The sequence below is a fragment of the Poeciliopsis prolifica genome, unplaced genomic scaffold, assembly GCF_027474105.1.
Source record: "Poeciliopsis prolifica strain line A6 unplaced genomic scaffold, Auburn_PproV2 SCAFFOLD045, whole genome shotgun sequence".
Classification (NCBI taxonomy): domain Eukaryota; kingdom Metazoa; phylum Chordata; class Actinopteri; order Cyprinodontiformes; family Poeciliidae; genus Poeciliopsis; species Poeciliopsis prolifica.
Genome location: NW_026562420.1, coordinates 3,986,058 through 4,007,406, shown reverse-complemented (window position 1 = coordinate 4,007,406; position 21,349 = coordinate 3,986,058). Strand labels below are relative to the sequence as shown.

The following is a 21,349-nucleotide window of genomic DNA, read 5'->3' as shown; positions in this document are numbered from 1 at the left end:
GTGGCTCATGCCATTAGTGGCAGCTACAAATGATACATGACACCAACAGTCTGGCCCTTTGTAGTTGGAAGGAAGCTCTGAAGAGAGGATCCAAAGGCAATTTGTGAGAAAAAATACCGAAACGATGAAGACTCAAATGTTGACATGTGTAACATAGTTAATATTGTACAGAATTCCACTTGTCTTTACTTCCAAGTTTGGGTTCAGATGTAATGGGTGAAACAGCACCCCCTCCTGGTGGTTGGCAACGTTAACTATAGTGAACATAGATATCTCGTTGCCAGTTCATGAGAGATGGGCGGGAGGTAGGTTCGCTGGGAACATTGTAACGGTCCTGTGGAATGTTCTGTTAGATTGTTGCTAACATAAAATACTATTCCTCGTAAGGTGCTGTACTGCCGGTGATAAACCTGGTCCCTGATTATTTTATATCCTGTTTCATCCAGGTACATATTGTTTCATTTATTTATTGTTTTATTTCCTTGTAATTCTGTCTAATGTTAATGTATAAAATACGGCCGTTGGCCAGTTCACGGCTGTACTGCCGGTGATGAACCTGGTCCCTGATTATTTTATATCCTGTTTCATCCAGATAAACTTCATCTTGTATCATCCTGTCTCCTGGTCCATATTCACACAACGCAGAGTAATGACGAAAAGCCATAATAATTAAAAAGGTTACACATGCCTTCACTGAAGATGCGGAGTTATTTTACAGCAGACAAACATGCATGCACACATCACACATTATTTTTAATTTAAGTGCTAACAGTTTGAATCCTATCTGACACATTCAGGGCCAAAGGACTGAAGCCAGACGGCTGTTTCTGTTTCTTCACACAAAGACATGCCTTTTGTATGTGTGTGCGTGGGTGTGTGTTTTTGCGTTCAGGAACTCATGTTTGCGGAGAGAAAGCCTGCGATGGACCTTACCACTGGGGCTGCATTTCATTGGCTGATGCCCATTCTACGTAGCAGTGCGGTTACCACGTGCGTGGTCGTCTCACAAACACATGTACGTGCATTAGTAAACACATGCTAACAAAAAAACAAAAAACAAAAACATGCTAACGTAACAACGTAAACTTAGTGAGATGGTGTCAAGAATACAATATCGACATAAAAATAACATAAAACATATAAACATGCCTCGCTGGCTAACCCTTCCTTTTGAGATAGAAATGAGGTAATTCAGTAAATTCTTAAACTTAAATCATGTTTTTTCATTTGCTTGCCAACGCGATGTTGTTATATCGCAAGCGTTTCTGGTAACCTAGACGCTTCTACTTCTACTTCCTACCTTAATCCTCCAAAATAAGAGTCTTAACAAAAAGTACAAATAATACAAAATAAAACCTGTAAATTAAAACTTTGGCAGTAAAAAGTTTCATTAAAGCTGACTTCACACCAGCAGTGCGGCGTACTCTTAATTGCCATTAAGAAGAAGAGGTGGAAGTGATAATAAGCAAACCACACTTTCAATTTGTTCAATTTAGAACTGTAGTCACTGAAAGTAATTTAAATATTAGCTGCACTCACACATGTGTGTCTACTTAAAAAAACATGTTTTCATCACAACTCACTACTATTGGTGTGAGGAGCAGCCATATTGAACACCTAAGTTGACCTCTATGTTGAAGCTGTGGAGCAGCAGCTCTTGTCTAACTTTTTTTCAGATGATGAGCTCCCTGACCTTATCTGACCCCAGCCACACTGTGGCTCATTTCAGTTGGTTGTATCCAGGACCTCATTATTTTGCCCATTACTTGTTTTTCTTGGCTCTGGCTGTTGTTTGGTTGTGGACCAATAAATTCTAGGCTTTGCCAGCTTCTTCCACACCACAGCAGACCATAGCAATGCTTCCTGCAGATCATGTCCTCATGTCACCATCCATCTCCACATATCAAATATGACCGTCAAAGCTTAGCCTACAGCTCAGCTTTTCTATTTTATTTTGAATACAGTTTTACCAAGTTAACACTACAATCTTCTAATGGTTATTTTAATGTTTTCTTACTTGTTTCTCACAATCCATGATTTTGTATGCAGTTTTCATGTGGTGTTTAAAACATAGATAATAAAAACAAAATACAACAATAAAGATTTGCATGTAAAGATGAAATAAAGGTGTCACTGACTGATCATCCAATACAATGAAACTATAATTTTTTTTATTTGTGTGTGCTTGGCCCACTTCTTTTGACAATATTAACACATGGCATCCATACAACTTTAGTTGAATATATATATTTTTTGCTATAGCTTCAATTCATAAATCACTTTACAAAAAAGTTAGTTCAATCCAGACAAACAGACAAGATTCCAACTAAATTCCAAGTGATTACTGTTGTCATAGTAACCAAGGAAACACAGCTGAGTTATAAGAAAACACCTTAGACAAAGTTTGCTGCATTATATTTTTGCTGTGAATTGACTTTTTCTTCCATTTGTGTTTTCTGTTATCTTTTTATCAAACAAATTTGTCAAGTACGTTGAAGATGTGGATATATCTGTAATCATCTGTTGTAAAACTGATATTGACCTGCTTCAAAGCATAGCGGTGGGGCCAAGCGTGAGCACAGTGAGCACAAGGAAGAGCTTGCCAGAGCTGAGAGCAAGCCCAAACCCGTAGTATGTGAGATTAAAATGCTCAACAGCACAAGTTATTGTTTGTTTGTGTAGATATATGCCCTCACATCAGCCTCACTCGCAACCTCTCTGTCGTCAGCACCATCTGCAGACGCTGCATCCTCCCAACCAGTCATCTTAAAACAGGAACTTCTCCACATGTTCCCTTCCCACCCATCCATTAAAGCTGCCGGGTTGAATGTAGTCACTCGCCTCACTCTGGCCCCACTGGGTAGACCGGGGAGCGCCTTTCTTCTGAAAAATATCTCCACTGTGGATTTTGCTGTTGCTCTAGTTTTGAAAAATGTGCTTATGCACAAGTACAATTTCCCTCTCTCTACCACAGCAGACATTTCACTTGTCCTTTATTATTGTGTTGCTCTCTAAGTATATGTTGAAGCTGAGTGTTTGATTGAGTAGTGTTTCAAAGGCTTGCTTCCATGCAGCTTTTTTTGTTAGACCAAATTATAGTGATTCTGACCCTCACACACGGGGCGCCATCACTGCAAATTAGGTTTTCCATGAAGCCGCCTCATCACACTGTGGGTTTTACATTTTCTTCTTTTTCTGTTTTTTTTTTTCCTCCGAAGTTAGATTGCTGTTATTTTGTGGCCAAACAAGAAACTGCTTGTCCTCCCAGAAATCGGGGTTTGGGAAATAAAGAGCATGGAAAAAAGAGATGAAATGAACACTAAGCTGTGCTGACCTAAATGTGGCTCTCATTAACATGGCTCGCACACGAGAGGACACGCCTGAGCCAAAAAATGGTCTCCTGCTCTTTCGACTCCCTCCTTTTTCTCTTGTCGAAGAAATGTCTTCTCTGTCCCATTCTCTTGGATTCCCTTTATGCATTCTCTCGTTTTTCTTTTCTTTGTCTCTAGTTACACTCACCCCTACCTATTTTCTTCCTTCGCTCTGTTTTCCTCACTGTGCCTCAGCTAAGAAGGTCCGCTGTTTACATATGAAAGATTTCACAGAGAAGTCTGCGCACAACCAGAAAACCAAAGTTACTCCATAGCAATAAAAATATATATTAACAGAAAAGTTTGCTCCTGAGATGCTATTGAATGTTGCTTTCCTTCATGTTATTTCTGTAAAGCTGAGGTTGTAACTTTTCCCATTCTACATGCCTGTGTAATGCAATGTTTGCAGCCTGAAAAGTTCAGTTGTCTTATTAACGCCGCCTGACCTACTTTTCTTAGCATCGATAGGAAAAAGACCAAACCAACAGCAAAATAATGAAAGTGTCAGCACTGCGGTCCCCCTCTTATCAGCCCAAATAATAATGCAATAAGCAGAAAGCAAGACGGAGTGAAAGAAGAAAAAACAGGGCTGTAACAATTTTCCACTCAGCTGGAAGGCTTCTGAGGTCTCAGCAGACAGAGCATCCAAACAGGCCATTAACATCACAGCCTGATAGAATCATGCAGAGCACAGAAGAAACGTGGTCTCCTTTCTGTCAGGGACAAATGGAAAATGAAAAGACATGAAGGAGTTTGGGGGAAACATCTGTCCTACATGTTGCTGTTTATCTTAGTGGACAATTTATTTCTCTGTTTTCACATGTTTGAGTGACTGCAGATGAATAAGTGTTTGGGTTCAGTCAGGGTCACAGGGAGGAGAGTGAGCACTTCTCCAGTGATTAATCAGCATATTCTTCTGAAGGCTAAATGAATTATTTCATTACCACCTCCATATTTATGCAATTCTTTTTTCATTTGATAAATTAGTTATGTGCCAAAAACACATTTGGGAAAAGGAGTCTTTTAAAAGACCAAAACGATATGACTGAAACAATTCAAGCTGCAAAAACTAAACAGCTTTACAACATTCTGTGCTTCTGTAATGTATATTATTTAACATTCCCTTTTGAACTGTCACATCTGTTTGTTTCTGTCTTTTGCATACATTAGATCCCAGCTGAGGGAGTTGTCCTACTGCAGCATCTGGGGACACACAGAGCTGTCGCTGTCCAGCCCAGCACAGTCTGAAATACAATTAAAAACCCTCAAATCAAACCAATAATTCATACCATATTAATTCTTAGATTTTGTTGTCAAAAAGCTAACCTCTGTCACTCTTGACTGTGTGTGTCAGGGCTCTTGTGCTGTACTGGACCTCTGGCATACATGTGAGAAAATATAAAAGATTTATCAGGTATTTCTCTGAATATAAGAGAGGGACATGACATGGTTTGATTTAGCTTGCGGACCCACATGCAGAAACCACACACTGGATGGAAAAGGTAAGTAGTTTATTACAACTCAAATTAATTATTTTGGTCTGCCAGACTTCGGTGGGGAGGGGAAAGCGTGGGTCGCCCGACCAGGTTGGCTTCAGTGGGGTCTTCTGAGGCGCGGGGGTGAGGTGCTGAGATCCAGCGTGAAGGGGCAAAGGAGCCGGAGGATAATACGAGGAGGGAGACGGCGGAATCGGCGGAGCAGGCAGGCAGGAATTCACAGGTGGGTCCTCAAAGCAGGAAGACAAAGACTCCTAAAGGCAACAAAACACAGAGACCAGGTAACTTCGAGTAGCTCAAAAGGTTCCAGAAACAAGTTCACAACAAGTGGGGGCCAGAGAGACTACCGTAATGCGTAACCATCTAGCGATGACTGGAGGATTCTGCCGCTCCTATATTCCAGCCTGCTGATGAGGCAGATTAGCTTCCCCTGCGCCGGCTCCACAGACTCCTCACGAAGATCCTCTCTGCGGGAAGATGTCACACTTGCACTCACTCTCATGCACACGCTCTCACACAGGATCCCTGACAGTACCCCCCCTCAAAGACCGCCACCCGGCGGTCGGGAAGAAGACGAGCCACGGGAGGCCTCGAAGTCCCTAATAAGGTCGGGGTCCAGAATAAAGGATCGAGGAACCCAAGATCGCTCCTCGGGCCCATAACCCCGCCAGTCAACCAGATACTGGAAGCCCCGGCCACGCCGCGAACATCCAAGATAGCCGAAACATCATACGCCGGATGCCCATCAATATCCCGGGCGGGCGGCGGGGGCTCGGAAGGAGGGCAAAGAGGACTAGAACGGACTGGCTTGATGAGAGAAACGTGGAACACAGGATGGATCTTCAACCCCACGGGAAGCCGGAGACGAACGGCAGAGGGGCTGATAACAGAAGTGATCTCGAAGGGACCAATGAAACGGGGAGACAATTTGCGGTTAGAAGATTTAAGGTTGATATCCCGAGTGGAGAGCCATACCTCCTGTCCGGGTGCATACGCTGGTGCTGGCCTCCTTTTTCGGTCTGCCCATCTTCGATTTCCCTCTGCCGTGCGGTTGAGGGCGGCGGTGGTCTGCGCCCAGATGTGCCTGCAACGGCGGAGGTGGTGCTGGACCGAGGTGACTGATAGCTGCTGTTCGTCCGATGGGAACAGGGGAGGCTGGTACCCGAGAGATGCTTCAAAAGGAGAGAGGCCTGTGGCAACAGAGGTGTGAGAGTTGTGGGCATACTCTACCCATGGCAGGTGTATACTCCAGGTAGAAGGGTGCGAGGAGCAGAGACATCGGAGTGTAGCCTCCAGCTCTTGGTTCAGTCGTTCAGTTTGGCCGTTGGTTTGGGGGTGAAACCCCGAGCTGAGAGTCACCTTAGCTCCCAGAGCTACTCCGAACTCTTTCCATACCTTGGACACAAACTGAGGTCCTCTGTCCGATAAGATCTCTGAGGGAATGCCATGAAGGCGAAAAACATGTTTGGTGAGGAGATGGGCTGTCTGCATAGCAGTGGGAAGTCTGCGTAATGGAACCAAATGACAGGCCTTGGAGAAACGGTGATGGACAGAATAGTTGTAAAACCCTTTGAAGGCGGCAAACCTGTTACAAAGTCCAGTGCTATGTGAGACCAAGGGCGTTTGGGGATAGAGAGAGGTTGAAGTAGGCCGCTGGGGGGCTGATTACTGGTCTTATTACGAGCACAGATTGGACAGGCTAGCACATAGTCCTTGACATCCTTGTACAAGGATGGCCACCAAAAGTGCCGCCTGATCAAGGAAACCGTTCTGTTAACTCCCGGGTGACACGAGAACTTAGCTGTATGGGCCCAATGAATGAGGCGAGCCCTGACTGTCGATGGAACATACAGCCTGTTAGACGGCCTGGTCGCTGGACCGGGTTCCGACTGTTGTGCTGCCAAGACTTCCTCCTTGATGTCCCAGGAAAGGGCGCCAACAATACTGGAAGGGGAAATGATGGTCGCAAGTGGGTCTCTTGATCCAAGGAGAACTGTCTGGAGAGTGCGTCAGGCTTTGTGTTCTTGGACCCGGGTCTGTAAGAAATGGTAAAGTTAAACCGGGAGAAGAAAAGGGACCAGCGAGACTGTCTGGGGTTTAGTCTCCTGGCTTGTTGGAGGTAGGCGAGGTTCTTATGATCAGTCCAAACAACAATTGGGTGCTCGGCCCCCTCCAGCCAGTGACGCCACTCCTCAAAAGCCAGTTTGATGGCCAAAAACTCCCTATCACCGACATCATAGTTGCGTTCGGCAGGTGAGAAACGACGGGAAAAGAAGGCACATGGATGCAACTTATCATCAGTGGATGAGATCTGTGACAGAACGGCCCCGCCCCCCGTATCAGATGCATCCACCTCGACCACAAACTGCTTCGATGGGTCGGGCTGCATGAGGATGGGTGCAGCAGCAAACCTCCTCTTAAGGTCTAGAAAACTTTGCTCAGCTGCCGGCGACCAACTAAAACTAGTCTTGGAGGAGGTAAGGCTGGTCATAGGAAGGACTGTCTGACTGTAGTTCCTGATAAAACGTCGATAGAAATTAGCAAAACCAAGGAATCGCTGTAGCTCCTTTCGGGAGGTGGGCGTGGGCCAGTCTAAAACTGCTTGGACCTTGGCCGGTTCTGTCTTCACCTGCCCGCTCTCCAACACAAAACCCAAAAAGACCACTGATGATACGTGAAACTCACATTTCTCGGCTTTGACGAACAGTTGGTTCTCCAACAGTCGTTCCAAAACTAGGCGTACGTGTCTCTTGTGTTTGGCCAGTGTTCTTGAAAAAATTAGGATGTCATCTAGATAAACGAAAACAAACTGATTCAATAATCCCTGAGAACATCATTGACAAGAGACTGAAATACAGCTGGGGCGTTAGTAAGACCAAATGGCATCACCAGATATTCAAAGTGACCGAGTGGGGTCCTGAAAGCGGTTTTCCACTCGTCGCCCTCTCGCATTCTGACCAAATGATATGCGTTCCGGAGGTCAAGCTTGGTAAATATGGTGGCTCCCTGACAAGCTCGAATGCCGAGGCAAGTAATGGTAGTGGGTACTTGTTCTTAACCGTAATTTGATTTAGTGCCCTGTAGTCAATACACGGTCGAAGTGTTCCGTCCTTCTTACCTACGAAGAAGAAACCTGCCCCCAAGGGCGAGGTTGTCGACCGGATCAATCCAGCTGCCAGGGATTCACTAATGTACTTTTCCATGCTCTCACGTTCTGGTTTAGATATATTATACAATCGGCTGGTGGGTAATGGGGCTCCTGGAAGTAGATCTATTGCACAATCGTACGGACGATGAGGTGGGAGAGAGAGAGCTTTAGACTTACTGAATACCTGGTGAAGGTCGTGGTAATCTGATGGTACTCTGGCCAAGTCGGCTGGAGCGGGTTCCTCAGTAGAGCTGGAGATGGCTGGAGGTAGAGCTGAGTGAAGGCATGAAGACAAACAATAGTTACTCCAAGACTCCACCCGACTAGTCCTCCAATCGAGGTGTGGATTGTGATGGAGCAACCAGGGATAACCCAGAACCACAGGAGACTGAGGAGTAGGAAACACAAAAAAGGTAATGGTCTCCCGATGGTTTCCCGACACTAACAGTTCAATAGGAGTTGTGCGATGTGTGATGGCAGGTAGAGCCTTCCCATCCAGGGCCACGACCGGAACTGGATCTGGTAAGAGAACCGTGGGTATTTGTAATTGATCGACCAGATAATTATCAACAAGATTCTGTTCACAACCGGAATCCACAAAAACAAATGTCTGAAATGATCGGTTGCCGGTGAGCAATGAACAGGGTAATGTGAAACGGATACAGTCTTTGATCCGCCCACCACCGTTCCCGTAGCTAGTGGCGGGCTCTGGCTTTTACCAGGTTCGGGCAGTTGGCAACATAATGCCCGACCTGGCCACAGTATAGGCAGGCTCCGGACCTTAAGCGGCGTTGGCGCTCCTCCGGCAGAAGTCTGGTCCTCCCTATTTGCATGGGCTCTTCCAAGGTCTGATTGGTTGGAATGGGACTAATGTCGGGACTTGGGCTGAAACTCGGTTCCTTCTTGGCTCGGGCTCTTTCCCGGATTCTATTGTCTATCCGAATAGCCAAGGCAATGAGGCCCTCCAAGGACCCAGGCTCATCCCTGAGGGCTAGCTCATCCTTCAACCCCTCGTTCAGAGCCTGAAGGAACGCTCCTGTTAAAGCTCCGGTGTTCCATGTGGAAGCCGCGGCCAGGGTTCTAAAATCAATAGCAAAGTCCGCCACTGTTTGATGACCCTGCTTTAAACTCAATAGTCTGCGGGAAATGTCTGCCTGTGACTCAGAGTAACCAAATGTCTGTTTAAACTCTAACTCAAATGAATCATAAGTTCTCTGAAAAAGACTGTGCTGCACCGACCTAGCTTCTGCCCATTTTAGTGCTCTTCCTCTGAGGTTCCCCACAACAAAAGAAATCTTGGCCGCATCAGTCTGGAAACTCTGAGGTGAGGAGGAAAACACTAAGGAGCATTGTAGTAGAAATCCCCTGCATTTATCGATCTCACCTGAGTATGGTTCTGGCGTGGGTGGTGAAACCCCTCGGAGTTGAGCCGAAGCGGCAGGCGCTGGTTCCGGAGCTGCGGAGACGCCATCTTGAACAGTGGAAGGGGGAGCAGCAGCTGGTGGCGGGCCTGCTGGGACAATTCTTTGGTGCAGAGCAGTGAGCATTTCAGAAAATTGCTCCAATCGTTGGTTAGTATTACGTTGTTGGTCATATAGTGCATTGAGCATGGCATCGTGGCGAGCAATGAGAGCGTGCTCCAAACTAGTGTCATGTGATGGTCCTGCTGGGTCTGATTGGCTAGATGGTTCTGACATGGTTTGATTTAGCTTGCGGACCCACATGCAGAAACCACACTGGATGGAAAAGGTAAGTAGTTTATTACAACTCAAATGAATTATTTTGGTCTGCCAGACTTCGGTGGGGGAGGGGAAAGCGTGGGTCGCCCGACCAGGTTGGCTTCAGTGGGGGTCTTCTGAGGCGCGGGGGGTGAGGTGCTGAGATCCAGCGTGAAGGGGTGCAAAGGAGCCGGAGGATAATACGAGGAGGGAGACGGCGGAATCGGCGGAGCAGGCAGGCAGGAATTCACAGGTGGGTCCTCAAAGCAGGAAGACAAAGACTCCTAAAGGCAACAAAACACAGAGACCAGGTAACTTCGAGTAGCACAAAAGGTTCCAGAAACAAGTTCACAACAAGTGGGGGCCAGAGAGACTACCGTAATGCGTAACCATCTAGCGATGACTGGAGGATTCTGCCTCTCCTATATTCCAGCCTGCTGATGAGGCAGATTAGCTTCACCTGCGCCGGCTCCACAGACTCCTCACAAAGATCCTCTTTGCGGGAAGATGTCACACTCGCACTCACTCTCATGCACACGCTCTCACACAGGATCCCTGACAGGACAGGGCATGGGGAAGGGGAGGTGTGAAAGGTTTGGTCTGTGTGATGGAAGTTCACCTGGAGACTGCAGCTCCATTGCAGAGCGTTGGGCAAATACATTGTTTGAGCAAGTGTTTAGGCATCCCCGAATGGTTGCCAGGGGAGATTCAAGCATTTCTCAAACATGCATAAAAGAATCAAGGCAACACTTCAGGTATGTTTTTGCTGAAGGAATAACATCATATGATGTGAAGCTCAAAAAAGTCAGGTTTACATTATACCTCCCCTTTTAAAATATGTCGCATTACTTAGCATCTCATCTTCACCTGTTGGGAATGGAAACACCCACCCATCAGCCCTGCTGTGTGGAAGACAAGACATGACTTCCAGCTACAAAATTGTGATTTCCCTACAAAACCACCATAAGCAGTTTTTCTGTTATATCTATTGCATTTTATAACTTTAGTGTCACCCCAAACCTCATGAAACAGTGTACTGTTGCAAACTTTGAACGCATTTTGCTGACAGAGAACTCCGTTTTTAATCATGTTTGGAGCAGAGTGCAGACACACAGCAGATGTTTCAGTATGTCTGTTTCTATCAGAACTTTGAAATGGTTCATAATCTATATTCCTGAGAGGTTCTTGTTTTTATTAGTTTTTAAAAGAAGCTGCAGAAGCTCAACCATTTCTGGTTGGGAAACACGGTTACATCTATTTCTGAGCTGCGATCTGGAAGGAAGTGTTACTCAGCATTTGATCTGTGGACCTCACACCTCTGAATGGAGTATAAGGATGCAACAGTTACACAGTTAAACGTGGTGAGTTAGGGTTTCAAAAATAAAACAAAAAAATTGAAAAATTGGAATCTCAGAAGAAACTACATATAAAGATTGCAGTGGGAGGCATGCAGTGTTTATGAAAACTATTCTACACCTGGATGTTTTATCCATTCATTACTTTTATAAATTAGTCATGGTTAACAAAAGTTGTCATTTTTGATACAAAATGAAAATAAAAAAAACCTTTTAAAGTATAAACTGGTTTCTATAAAATAATAACAAAAATATGTACTATATGATGAATGATTTGATTAATACTGTCCCCTTCAGTCAGTATTCAATAGCTGCTCCTTTGTGTGGATCTCAGTCAGGATGCTCATCTGGACTTTTCCTGCATTCTTCATGATAAACTCTTCCAGTTCTGTCAGGCAGGGAGGATTAGCTGTGAATAGCTCTATATGAGTTCAGTCAAAAATTCTCTCAAATTTAAGTCTGGGCTTTGACTGGACCACTTCAGAATAACCATCTCGTTGTACCTTTATCTGGACGTTAAAGGTACACAGAGGCTCATTTTCTTGCTTGTTTCTGCATGTAGGAAACAAATCTGTATAGGTTTTACTACCATAACAGCAAATTCTGTGAAATTCTGTGTCTTATTGGCGTTTCCATTTTCTTTGCAAAATTCTGCGATTCTGTCCAGTTTTCTGCAGCGCATAAATCATAGGACCTATAAATAGTCTAAAACCATAATATCTTTACTACTAAAGATATACAGCCACTTATCTGTTAGATGTTAATGGACATACTTAATAATTCAACAATTTTTCAGTTTTATTTTGCAGGTACAATAAAACCTGTGATTAAAGATTTTTGTTTCTCAAATATAGTTTCATTTTAATTATGCTGTCAAGAAAGATTTTTTTATGCCTAAAGTTTGGTCTAATACAAAGGCTCACAAATTTATCATCCATAAATCTATTTTCATTCCAGTTTCCCAAAAGTTTTATGAATTCATACAAATATTTTTATAAATCTCATAAGTATTTGATGATTTAACATTTCAATGAAGTGCCTGTATGATGAGGCTGGAGAACTGAACGGTACTTATTTTGTGTCCCACATCATCAAATCTTAGCACATCTGTGAATCAAGCCATCCAACAAAAAGATCAAATTTAGTCCATTATTATGTGCCATCTTAACTAGGGGTGTCCTGATGCAACTTTTTTTGTGTATGATCCAGTACCAATATTGTGAATTATATTTTTATTTCCTATTTTGTAGTGTGGAATGTCAGAAAATTCTTGATCAAACTGACATGATGGCTAATAAAATCTGATACCCGGTTTTGGCTGATATTGGAAACAGACGATATGCATCGTCTGCTTCCACTAGACAGTTGTCAGGATTGGTGAGGTGGAGGTGATAAGGTAAACGCTGGAGGCCCAGGTAAGGTGAGTAGTGAATAATTTTAATGCGGAAATGTCCAGTAAATACAAAGAACAGAGGTAGTCCGCGGCCTGGCAGCACGGCTGACCAGAAGCCAGGGCTCATACCGGTCGCATCAGGTCAAACAGGCGGACAAAAACCAAGGACGGCAAAGAGCGACAAAAGACATGTAACGACAACAACAAGGACCCGACGAGGAACAAAGGACACAGGAGGGCTTAAATACACAGAGGGTAATCAAGGCTAACAAGACACACCTGGGAGTAAACAAGGGGAAGGCAGGACAATGAGGAGAACTCAGGACACAGGAAACTCAGAATTAAGCACAGAAAAACACAGAACATGACAACAGTGAAAATAGATGATTTCACTGTCTGTTTTGTTATGTACACAGATGGAAATGATTTTTAGATGGAGCTATCAATTTGTCAAGGTCCTACAAATAATGTAGTGTAGTCTGTGTTCAGTCGAGACAAAAACCTCACATCGACTTTACAAATGCACAAGGACTTGGCTCCAGATGGGATTTAAATGAAAAGAAAAGTATCATGCGGGTTAAAATGGAAGGTCATTTCATTTGCAACTGAAAAAATATTCACAAACACAGAGGAGGACTTTAAAATCAATGTTCTAGACAGATAAATAAATCCAGAAATGTAAGTTGTTGAAGCTGGATACAGTACATTTTTGAAATAACAAAGGCTCACAAATTTATTCCATAAATCTATTTTCATTTCGGTTTCCCAAAAGTTTTATGAATTCATACAAATATTTTTATAAATCTCATAACTATTTGATGATTTAACATTTCAATGAAGTGTCTGTATGATGAGGCTGGAGAACTGGCACCATATGGATGGATCCCTTTAAACTTGTGTTGAAGATTTTTCCCAAAACTTGACCAGCTTAAATAAAAAATGATTCACATCTGCCTTTAATTGTTCAGTTCTTTAAAAAGGCAAATAAATGGAATTAATATGTTTACAATGTTAAAAATGAGGCTTTCTCTACCAAACTGAAAATTATTTCAGTTCGGTAAACTGAAAACCTTTGGTCTGAGTTCTTCATTATTGTAGCTCCACAGACTCTTCACTTACCCTGTTCTGAGGTGTTTGTGTTTTTTGTTTATGTTAATGAGACATTTCAAGCCCCACACCCCATCTTGTCACAGAGCATACCACTGGACCCCATTCAGCCATATTTGTAGTTTGATAAACATTTATCTACCAGCAGAGAAATGTTTTATTCCAAAGTTTCTTAAAGATGTGTTATGACCTGTTTAGGCCAGATAATAACATGAAGGATTCATCCTCCTCAAAGCTCAAGCAGTCAACACAAATCTTATCATTTTACTTATATGCATTTTGCATGAATTAAGAGGGAAGCTTTTTCTTGCATATTGTGAAAAAATTATTTGGTTTAAATTGCAGCATTAAGAAAAAACTCACAATTCAATATTAATTAACTTAAACAATCTTTAGACATCTTGTCTCTTGTTGTTAAGCCAACTTCATAAACTTTAATTTCTGAAGTAAAACCAATACAATTTTCTTGTTAACTTAAATTGCATTTTCAAGGCAGCAGGTGGACTTTTATTTTCAAGTTAAACCACCTTCAAATGTTTTACAGTGCACACATCTAGACAAAAATATATGAATATATGCTACTTTAGTAAAAGTTTTCAACTTGTTACTGAGAGTATCCACCCGTCCTGCCTCTGCTGTTGTGATTCTTCCTGGAACTCATCAGAACAATTCTGCATTTAGAGCCAATCATGAACTCCTACAGTTCATGATCTGACAGGAAAGTTTTGACTCTCATTTCTGGTGTCCAGTTTCAGATCAGCTGCAACACTCATTTTTGGAAAATAGAGCTTGAACAAGAATTTTCAGATCATGAGTTCATCTTCAAGCCAATGTGTTGCTTTTACAAACCAAACATACAAAATTTCATATCTAAATGAATAACAACCTTTATTTTCTGCCACTGCATAAGTTAAACATTGCCCTACCCTAAATCTAGAAAGATCATTCTTACTCTGCATTCATAAAGTATGTGACAATATGTTAAGGTTTAGAGTTTTCTTTGTTTAAATGAAGATTCTTTTAATTAAAACTCCAGGCTGTTTTGGAAGCTAGTGCAGCGTTGCCCAAAGTCAGTCCTTGAGGGCCGGCATCCGGCATGTTGTAGTTCTCTCCTTGGTGGTAGTAATAACCATTTCCGCATGTCAATGTTCTTCTTAGGCCTCTAATGAGTCATCATTTGATCTCGGAGGGCTAAACTAGGGAGAGAACTAAAACATGCAAGATGCTGGCTCTTTGGGTATCCCTGATCTAGTGCCTTGCCCTCTGCTTGTATTTTTGATAGTTACTAACATCTGTTGCAATGAGTAACCATCGCATCAGGATGAGTTTACATAATAAATGAGAAGCTGGTACTGGAATGAATGAACTTGGAAGAGAAAATACAAACATCCTTATGTTTGAGCTCTATGTCACCATTAGGAACTGATCCATAATCATTCAATTCCTTGTGTTTTGAGCCTATATTTGGATTAATGTTGAAGATAGTAATGGTGTGTAAACTAAACCTACAGTGATGGTAATCACAAGGTGATTCACATTATATGATGTTATAAAGGGAATGGTTCAGAATGAAGGCAAAGATAGTCTAATCAGATATGTCCCAGAGTGTGTACGGATATGAAACACAATGTGTCTCATCTCCACTAAATTGAAATTTAAATTCAATTGCTAAATTTCAATTTAGCAATGGAGTCTGGAAACTTTTATTATTTTCAGACATATTTATTTTCAGAACTGATTAAAAGATAAGTTGAACACCTTCTACCAGCCTAAAATTATTGCACAGGGAGAACATGCAAACTCCGTGCAGAAAGACCCCGGGCCGGAAATCGAATCCAGGACCACTGTGCAGCCCTAGCTTATGCCAAGTTTCTGTATTTTTTTTTAATGTATTTTAAGTTGAAACCTTTAGGCATTGCAAACTGCTGAAGAAGGGGGAAAAAATTATGCTAAGTGTAACTTATTTATTTTGCTGACAGATAACAGTGGATTACCCAAATAGAAGCAAAGGTTGTAAATTGTGCTGAATTTTTTCATCCTGAATAAATACTAGGAGTTACTCATGAATATGAAATTGCAGCTTTCTGTTCCTAGACTGCTTGAATGGCTCTAATTGAGTGTATTTGTTGCTCCTTTGAAGATGGGATGATTGTGTTCACATTGCCATTACTGTTGCCAAGAAGGATTTTCATTTGACGTAAAAAACACATTATGATGTGAAGTAGCTCTGTAAAATACTCCATGCTGAGTCACAAATAGAATGGATTAGTCAGGGGAGGAGGCATGAAAATATATGTCCTTTTTGGCTCTAATGGATTTGATTTATATGGAAATGACTTTGAATGAATCAGGACTTTCGACCCCCACTGTTTTGGAGCGAAAGATGTTTTATGATTGAGTCTTGAACTTGTGTGTAATAGATTTTAGTCCTTATCTGTTCACAGTGGAATATTCTTACAATTTAAAAATAAAAAGGCAGATGAAAGAACTACCTTATTTGTAATATGTAAAAATAAAGATGATCCAACTGATCAAAGAAAAAAAACAACATGATGATAAATTTCCTTATGTTTTTTATTTACATTTTATTAAAAATGGCATGTTGAACATTATTTGTACCTTGCTGAATAAATAATGTATTTATTGCAGCAATCAAACAGTTATTGCTGAGTAACTTCCTGTGAGTTTCCTCTGGTATTGTTTATTATCTATGGTGATGAGATCAAAGTGTCAAGGTTGGAAAGCCTCCTTGACATCACCCTAATCACCAGATCTTATCCGATTTAAGTAGGACTCTGACTCCAAAATGGTGATATTACGCTTGTCAGGAGAGACCATGGATGTCAAACATCTTGAGAAAATTAACATAAACAGACTCATTTACATCTGCTCAATTGTTGCTCATTTTCCACCCCCCTTTTCTCCCTACAGCTGCTCACCTGATCAAAACAAAAAAACATACTTGGATAATTTTTGATTGTTTGTTTGTTCACCTTGAAGACCCTTGACCACACTATTTTACAATGTTTTAATACACAGAAGAAACAGAAGATTTTTAAGGCCCTCTTCATATTCTTAGCATTCACAATAGACCTGTTCATTCTGCACAGCTTTGATCCTTACTCGAATTTGTAATTCGAGCCCAAACAGTTTCTGTACCATGACTTCTTCTGATGTTCTTCAACTGCTTTTTTTGTTTCTTCTGCTGTGGTTTCTCATATCGATTAATCTTTTCCTGTCTTTTTTCTTTCATTCTTGTACTGTCAGTCAATGTCTTCTGAAGCAGCTCTTTGTCTCATCCTTAACATAATTGTTTCCTCAGTCATTTTTCAAGTAACTTTACAAACTTGCTATTTCTTTCATTTGCCACGGTCCATTATGATCCACCCTGAAGGCTAAAATATATGTCTCTACGCAGGCTACAGAGTATTACATGTTACTACAGAGGTCATATGTCCTTGATGCTTCATTAAAATGTAAATGCTTTGCATATTAGAACAAATTCAGCCTAAGGAAAGTGAGAACTTAGATCAAACTTGTTTGATCACCAAATGTACAGATAAAGCAGAACAAATTCAGAGAAACCAATGAACCATCATTTTGAAGAATGATGTAAGCCTGGGAGTTCTTGGAGAAGCAGTGAAGTGAAAAGTGAAATAGAGATGCTTTTCCATGAGGCAAAGTAATATATTTAACTTTTTAAGCTGCTGTGAAATCCAGGTTGGTGATTTAGTTGCTAGCCTGTTTCCTTATGTCTGGGGTCAAAGGTTTCTTCGAAGTTCTTGCTGCGAGTTCAGCCCTGTGACTCTCCTCATGCTCAGCTTGATGTCTGCTTTTGCAACTTAACAGTGTATGTAAATGAGCCACTCATTGTGTTCTGATACATTTTGAATTGAAACTGACAAAGCAGAATGCATCTATGACATGACATGCTGCACTAAACATTCTGGTCAGGTGTCTCCTAGCTGCAGGGTGTAGAACACATCACATCCCAAATATTTCTTCAGAAGAAAAATTACTTGAACATAATAAAATATTAAGTTTGAGCTATTCAGAGTCCTTAAATCATCCGCACTTAAGATTTAGATTTTATTAAATTTTTCTCCCCTAGAGAGTCATCATTTAATTTTTAAGGAGGCCCCTAAAATACTATATATAATCAGCAATAATACAAATCATCGTAATAAGTAATCCAAACCATAATCAAAAATCATAATTTATTTCATTTGATTATTTTGTTCTGTGAGAATTTTAAATCTGAATTTCAGCTCATTAGAGTTTTGTAAACACTTTGGTAAATTCTGCTTCAAAAAGTTACTTTTTATTTTCTAAATGGTTAATCCATCATTAAGTGGGTTATATTGCCTTTATGGACAGTGATTTAAAAAAGTGAACCTGTATAATGTTAAATATGATGGAGTTGATATTTGGGTGCAATGTTTGTGCTAATGCACTAATAGAAAACTAAGTCACAAAACGTTTGGAGCTCTGAATGTCATGATCCACATCTGTGTGTGTTTTGTTGATGCTTTAAACGTGTGTATTTCTGTCCAATTACATCTCTAGCAAGCCACATTTAAGAGTGTGAAACTGATTTCTAATTCTCAACATTAATTGTGTAACTGCTTTTTTGCCCCCTTGTTTCTAGCATCAACTGTAGAAGACTGGTGAATGTGAGTGTGCCTAACCTCATCTCTCTTCTTTTTTCAACAGGACCAGTTTCCAGCCAGAGGGGAAATCGTGCTCTCATCTGATGACCTCCAGCTGGTGCTACAAGTACAACTTAATCAGTAAGAATTCCTTCTGCTACATCTTAGATTGCTGTATTCTCAGTAGTACCCCCTTCTGCCCTCCACACGAGGCCTGTGAAAATGATTAAGAGATGAAACATATAGGCAAAAGAAAGTGGAAATATCAATCATGTCCCCTCATCTATCATTCTGCTTAGTTTTTGCTTCATCTCTGCTTTACTACGTATGATTCTCAGTAAAGCTCCCTGAATCCCTGATGTTCTATTGATAATGTTCTCTGAAAGTCTGACTTTCAGAGAAAGCCACACTTTCTCTGAAAGTGATACTTCTCTGAAAGTGTCACCAGGGTTTCCACCAGAATCATTTGAAGATTTTCATATTTCCCTCAAAGTAGATAAAAATGACATTAATCCTGAGTCACAGCTTATGGATTTTCTTGCTTCTTTGTAATAGAAGAAAGAAGCGTATAAGTGGCCCTACTCTGGCACAATGTGAAGCACGTCTAATCAGGATGAATGTGCTGGTCCCATGGTGATCATGCAGAACAAGGCTCAAGGCCAGCTGAGGTTATAATGTTTCTGTGATAACATCAAGGGGTGTTCAGTCTGCTGTGTGCTCATCAGAATCAAATGTGTAAAGACTCCTTAAGTTAAGGACTCCTCGTTAAGCCTAGAGGCAAAAGAGCCTGAGTACACACTTTGTTTCTTCATCAAACCCACAATATCATACAAAACATAGAAACTTTAGTTACGAAGTGTGGGTCTAATGGTAGTTTGACTTTAAATTATGAAAGTCACCAGCTGGATTTACAATGACAACAGTACACAGATTGAATACGATGAATCAAAATTTCAGTGGCTCTGCAGTTTATTTTTATTTAGATTTTGGCTTCAAATAATCCCAAAAAACAATGTAGCTGACAACAGTAACTTCTGGCTGCTCTCTGACTTTCACAACATGGAAAATGTGTAATTTATAGATGGGATCTCTGGGCCTGTTCAAACCTGTTGTGAACATGTGTTCAGACTGACCCAGATCAGCTGGTGAAGCAGTCGGTGTGAATTGTTCCAATTGCTTTGCTCTAGTGAAAAATCACTTCAACACCCTTTCTTCTTCATTTCTTAAATCAGCGATTATATCAGCTAGTTGACACAAAAATAATTTGACTTGAGAGTGCATAGCTGAAAGCTAAGAATCTTTGTTTTTGAAGAAGGCAAAAACTACATGTTTTTAGTTTAGTTTTTATACTACATATTACATATTATATTACATATCAACTAATATTACATATTAGTTGACTGTAATAATGTTTAAGTTATTACAGCCAACTAATGTGGCTTTTCCACTGTATAAGATCCAGTGGTTTTTCAGAGGGTGTGTTCCTTTGAGTTCCCTGGCAACTGTACCAAATAACAAACAGGTATCTCTTAACACCAACTTTATTTTAGGTTTAAAAACCCAGGGGTTGGGAGACCTTGACTTCTTCACTGCACCAGAGCTTGGGGCAGCTATTTCATTGCCATAATGTTTTCTCTGCACAATGATCACTATGGCTTCCTCAGCCTTGGACAGATCATCAGTTGTGAGCTGAGCATCCATTTTATTGTCCTGTTTATAACACATTTGACTTCCAGTGTGTAGTTGGCAACTTCTTTGTTTGTAGCCTCTCTTTTATTTTCAGGATTCATGCTACACATCTTTTTAGCTTTGTCCAACTGGAAAAGTACATGAGCAGCTTAGTGATGGGACACACTTCTTCCAGCATAGCTGCACATCTCAGGACCAGGTCTTTAACCTCTGGATCAGTCTCTAAATGGACAGGTAATTCCTTAATCACGGCTGGCCATTGGATCTCAGGTTTTGTGAGGAATTCTGGCCCACTGATCCAGGCAGAAGATTTTAAAAAAGAGCCAACCTTCATGCCTTGAGAGGCTGCATCAGCTGGATTTAATTTTCAGCTGATGTATCTCTACTAAATAACCTTTGTGAGATCATGAATGAATGACACTCTATTAGCTACATATGTTTTGAACCGTGTTGTTGTGTTTGCAATGTACTGCAGGACGATTGTGCTGTCAGACCAGAATACTGATTCACTCAGATTGAGTCCAAGTTGAAATGACAGCATTTTATCCACACGCAACTGTCTTCTTCAGATATTTTCATGTTGTTTCCTTGAGTAGATTTAGGTGATGATGGGTTTTGTTGCCCTGGTGAAAAATAAATATACTAAGTATGTTAAATTTTAGGGCTCACAGTGGCACTGTTGACTTGCAGCAAGAAGGTCTTGGGTTCGATTCCCAGCCAGGGCTCTTTCTGCATGGAGTTTGCATGTTCTCCCTGTGCATGGTGGGTTCTCTCCAGGTCCTCCAGCTTCCTCCCACAGTCCAAAAACATGACTGTCAGTTTAACTGGTCTTTCCAAATTCTCCCTCGGTGTGAGTATGTGTGGACGGTTGTTTGTCCTGTTTGTCTCTGTGTTGCCCTGTGACAGACTGGCGACCTGTCCAGGGTGAACCCCGCCTCTCACCTGGAACGCCGCTGGAGAGAGGCACCAGCAACTTCCGACCCCGTTTGGGAGAAGGGTGACCAGAAAATGGATGGATGGATGTTAAATTTTAGTATACTTCAGATTTCAGTTTTAATATCTGACAGTTTGAGGGCCTGGTCCAGCTACTGTGATGCTTTGTGGTGAGCTCAGTTTGGTTACAATTTGCCATGGTTGTAAATAATTACCTGTGTTTTTGTGCTAAAAAATAGTAAAAGTTACAAAAAATCTGATTTGCACAAGCAGGCAAGATAATTTGGAGATAATAGTGGGTGATGCTGGGTGCAAGGACAGCCCGATTGGTGCCTAGTTGAATGAGTCAACTACAAACCTAGGGTAATCTTTAATTTCACTGTTACTGTTAGATGAAAAACATCTATTTAAAATAAACAAGCCACGCTTAGCCTCGTGGGGATGCAAGTGAAGCCTGGTGGGGGTGCAAGTAAAGTTTGGTGGCCCAGCA

General features: G+C 41.5%; 1 protein-coding gene across 2 annotated transcripts in view; it reads left to right on the top strand.

The window, feature by feature from the left end:
* The window catches only part of adam19a (ADAM metallopeptidase domain 19a), a 116,173-nt gene that overhangs the window by 36,211 nt on the left and 58,613 nt on the right, over positions 1 to 21,349 (top strand). For both annotated transcript variants that reach the window (XM_055056491.1, XM_055056492.1), the window contains one exon: positions 18,302 to 18,378. In XM_055056491.1, the coding sequence (XP_054912466.1) occupies positions 18,302 to 18,378 (77 nt within the window). The remainder of the gene's footprint in view (positions 1 to 18,301; positions 18,379 to 21,349) is intronic.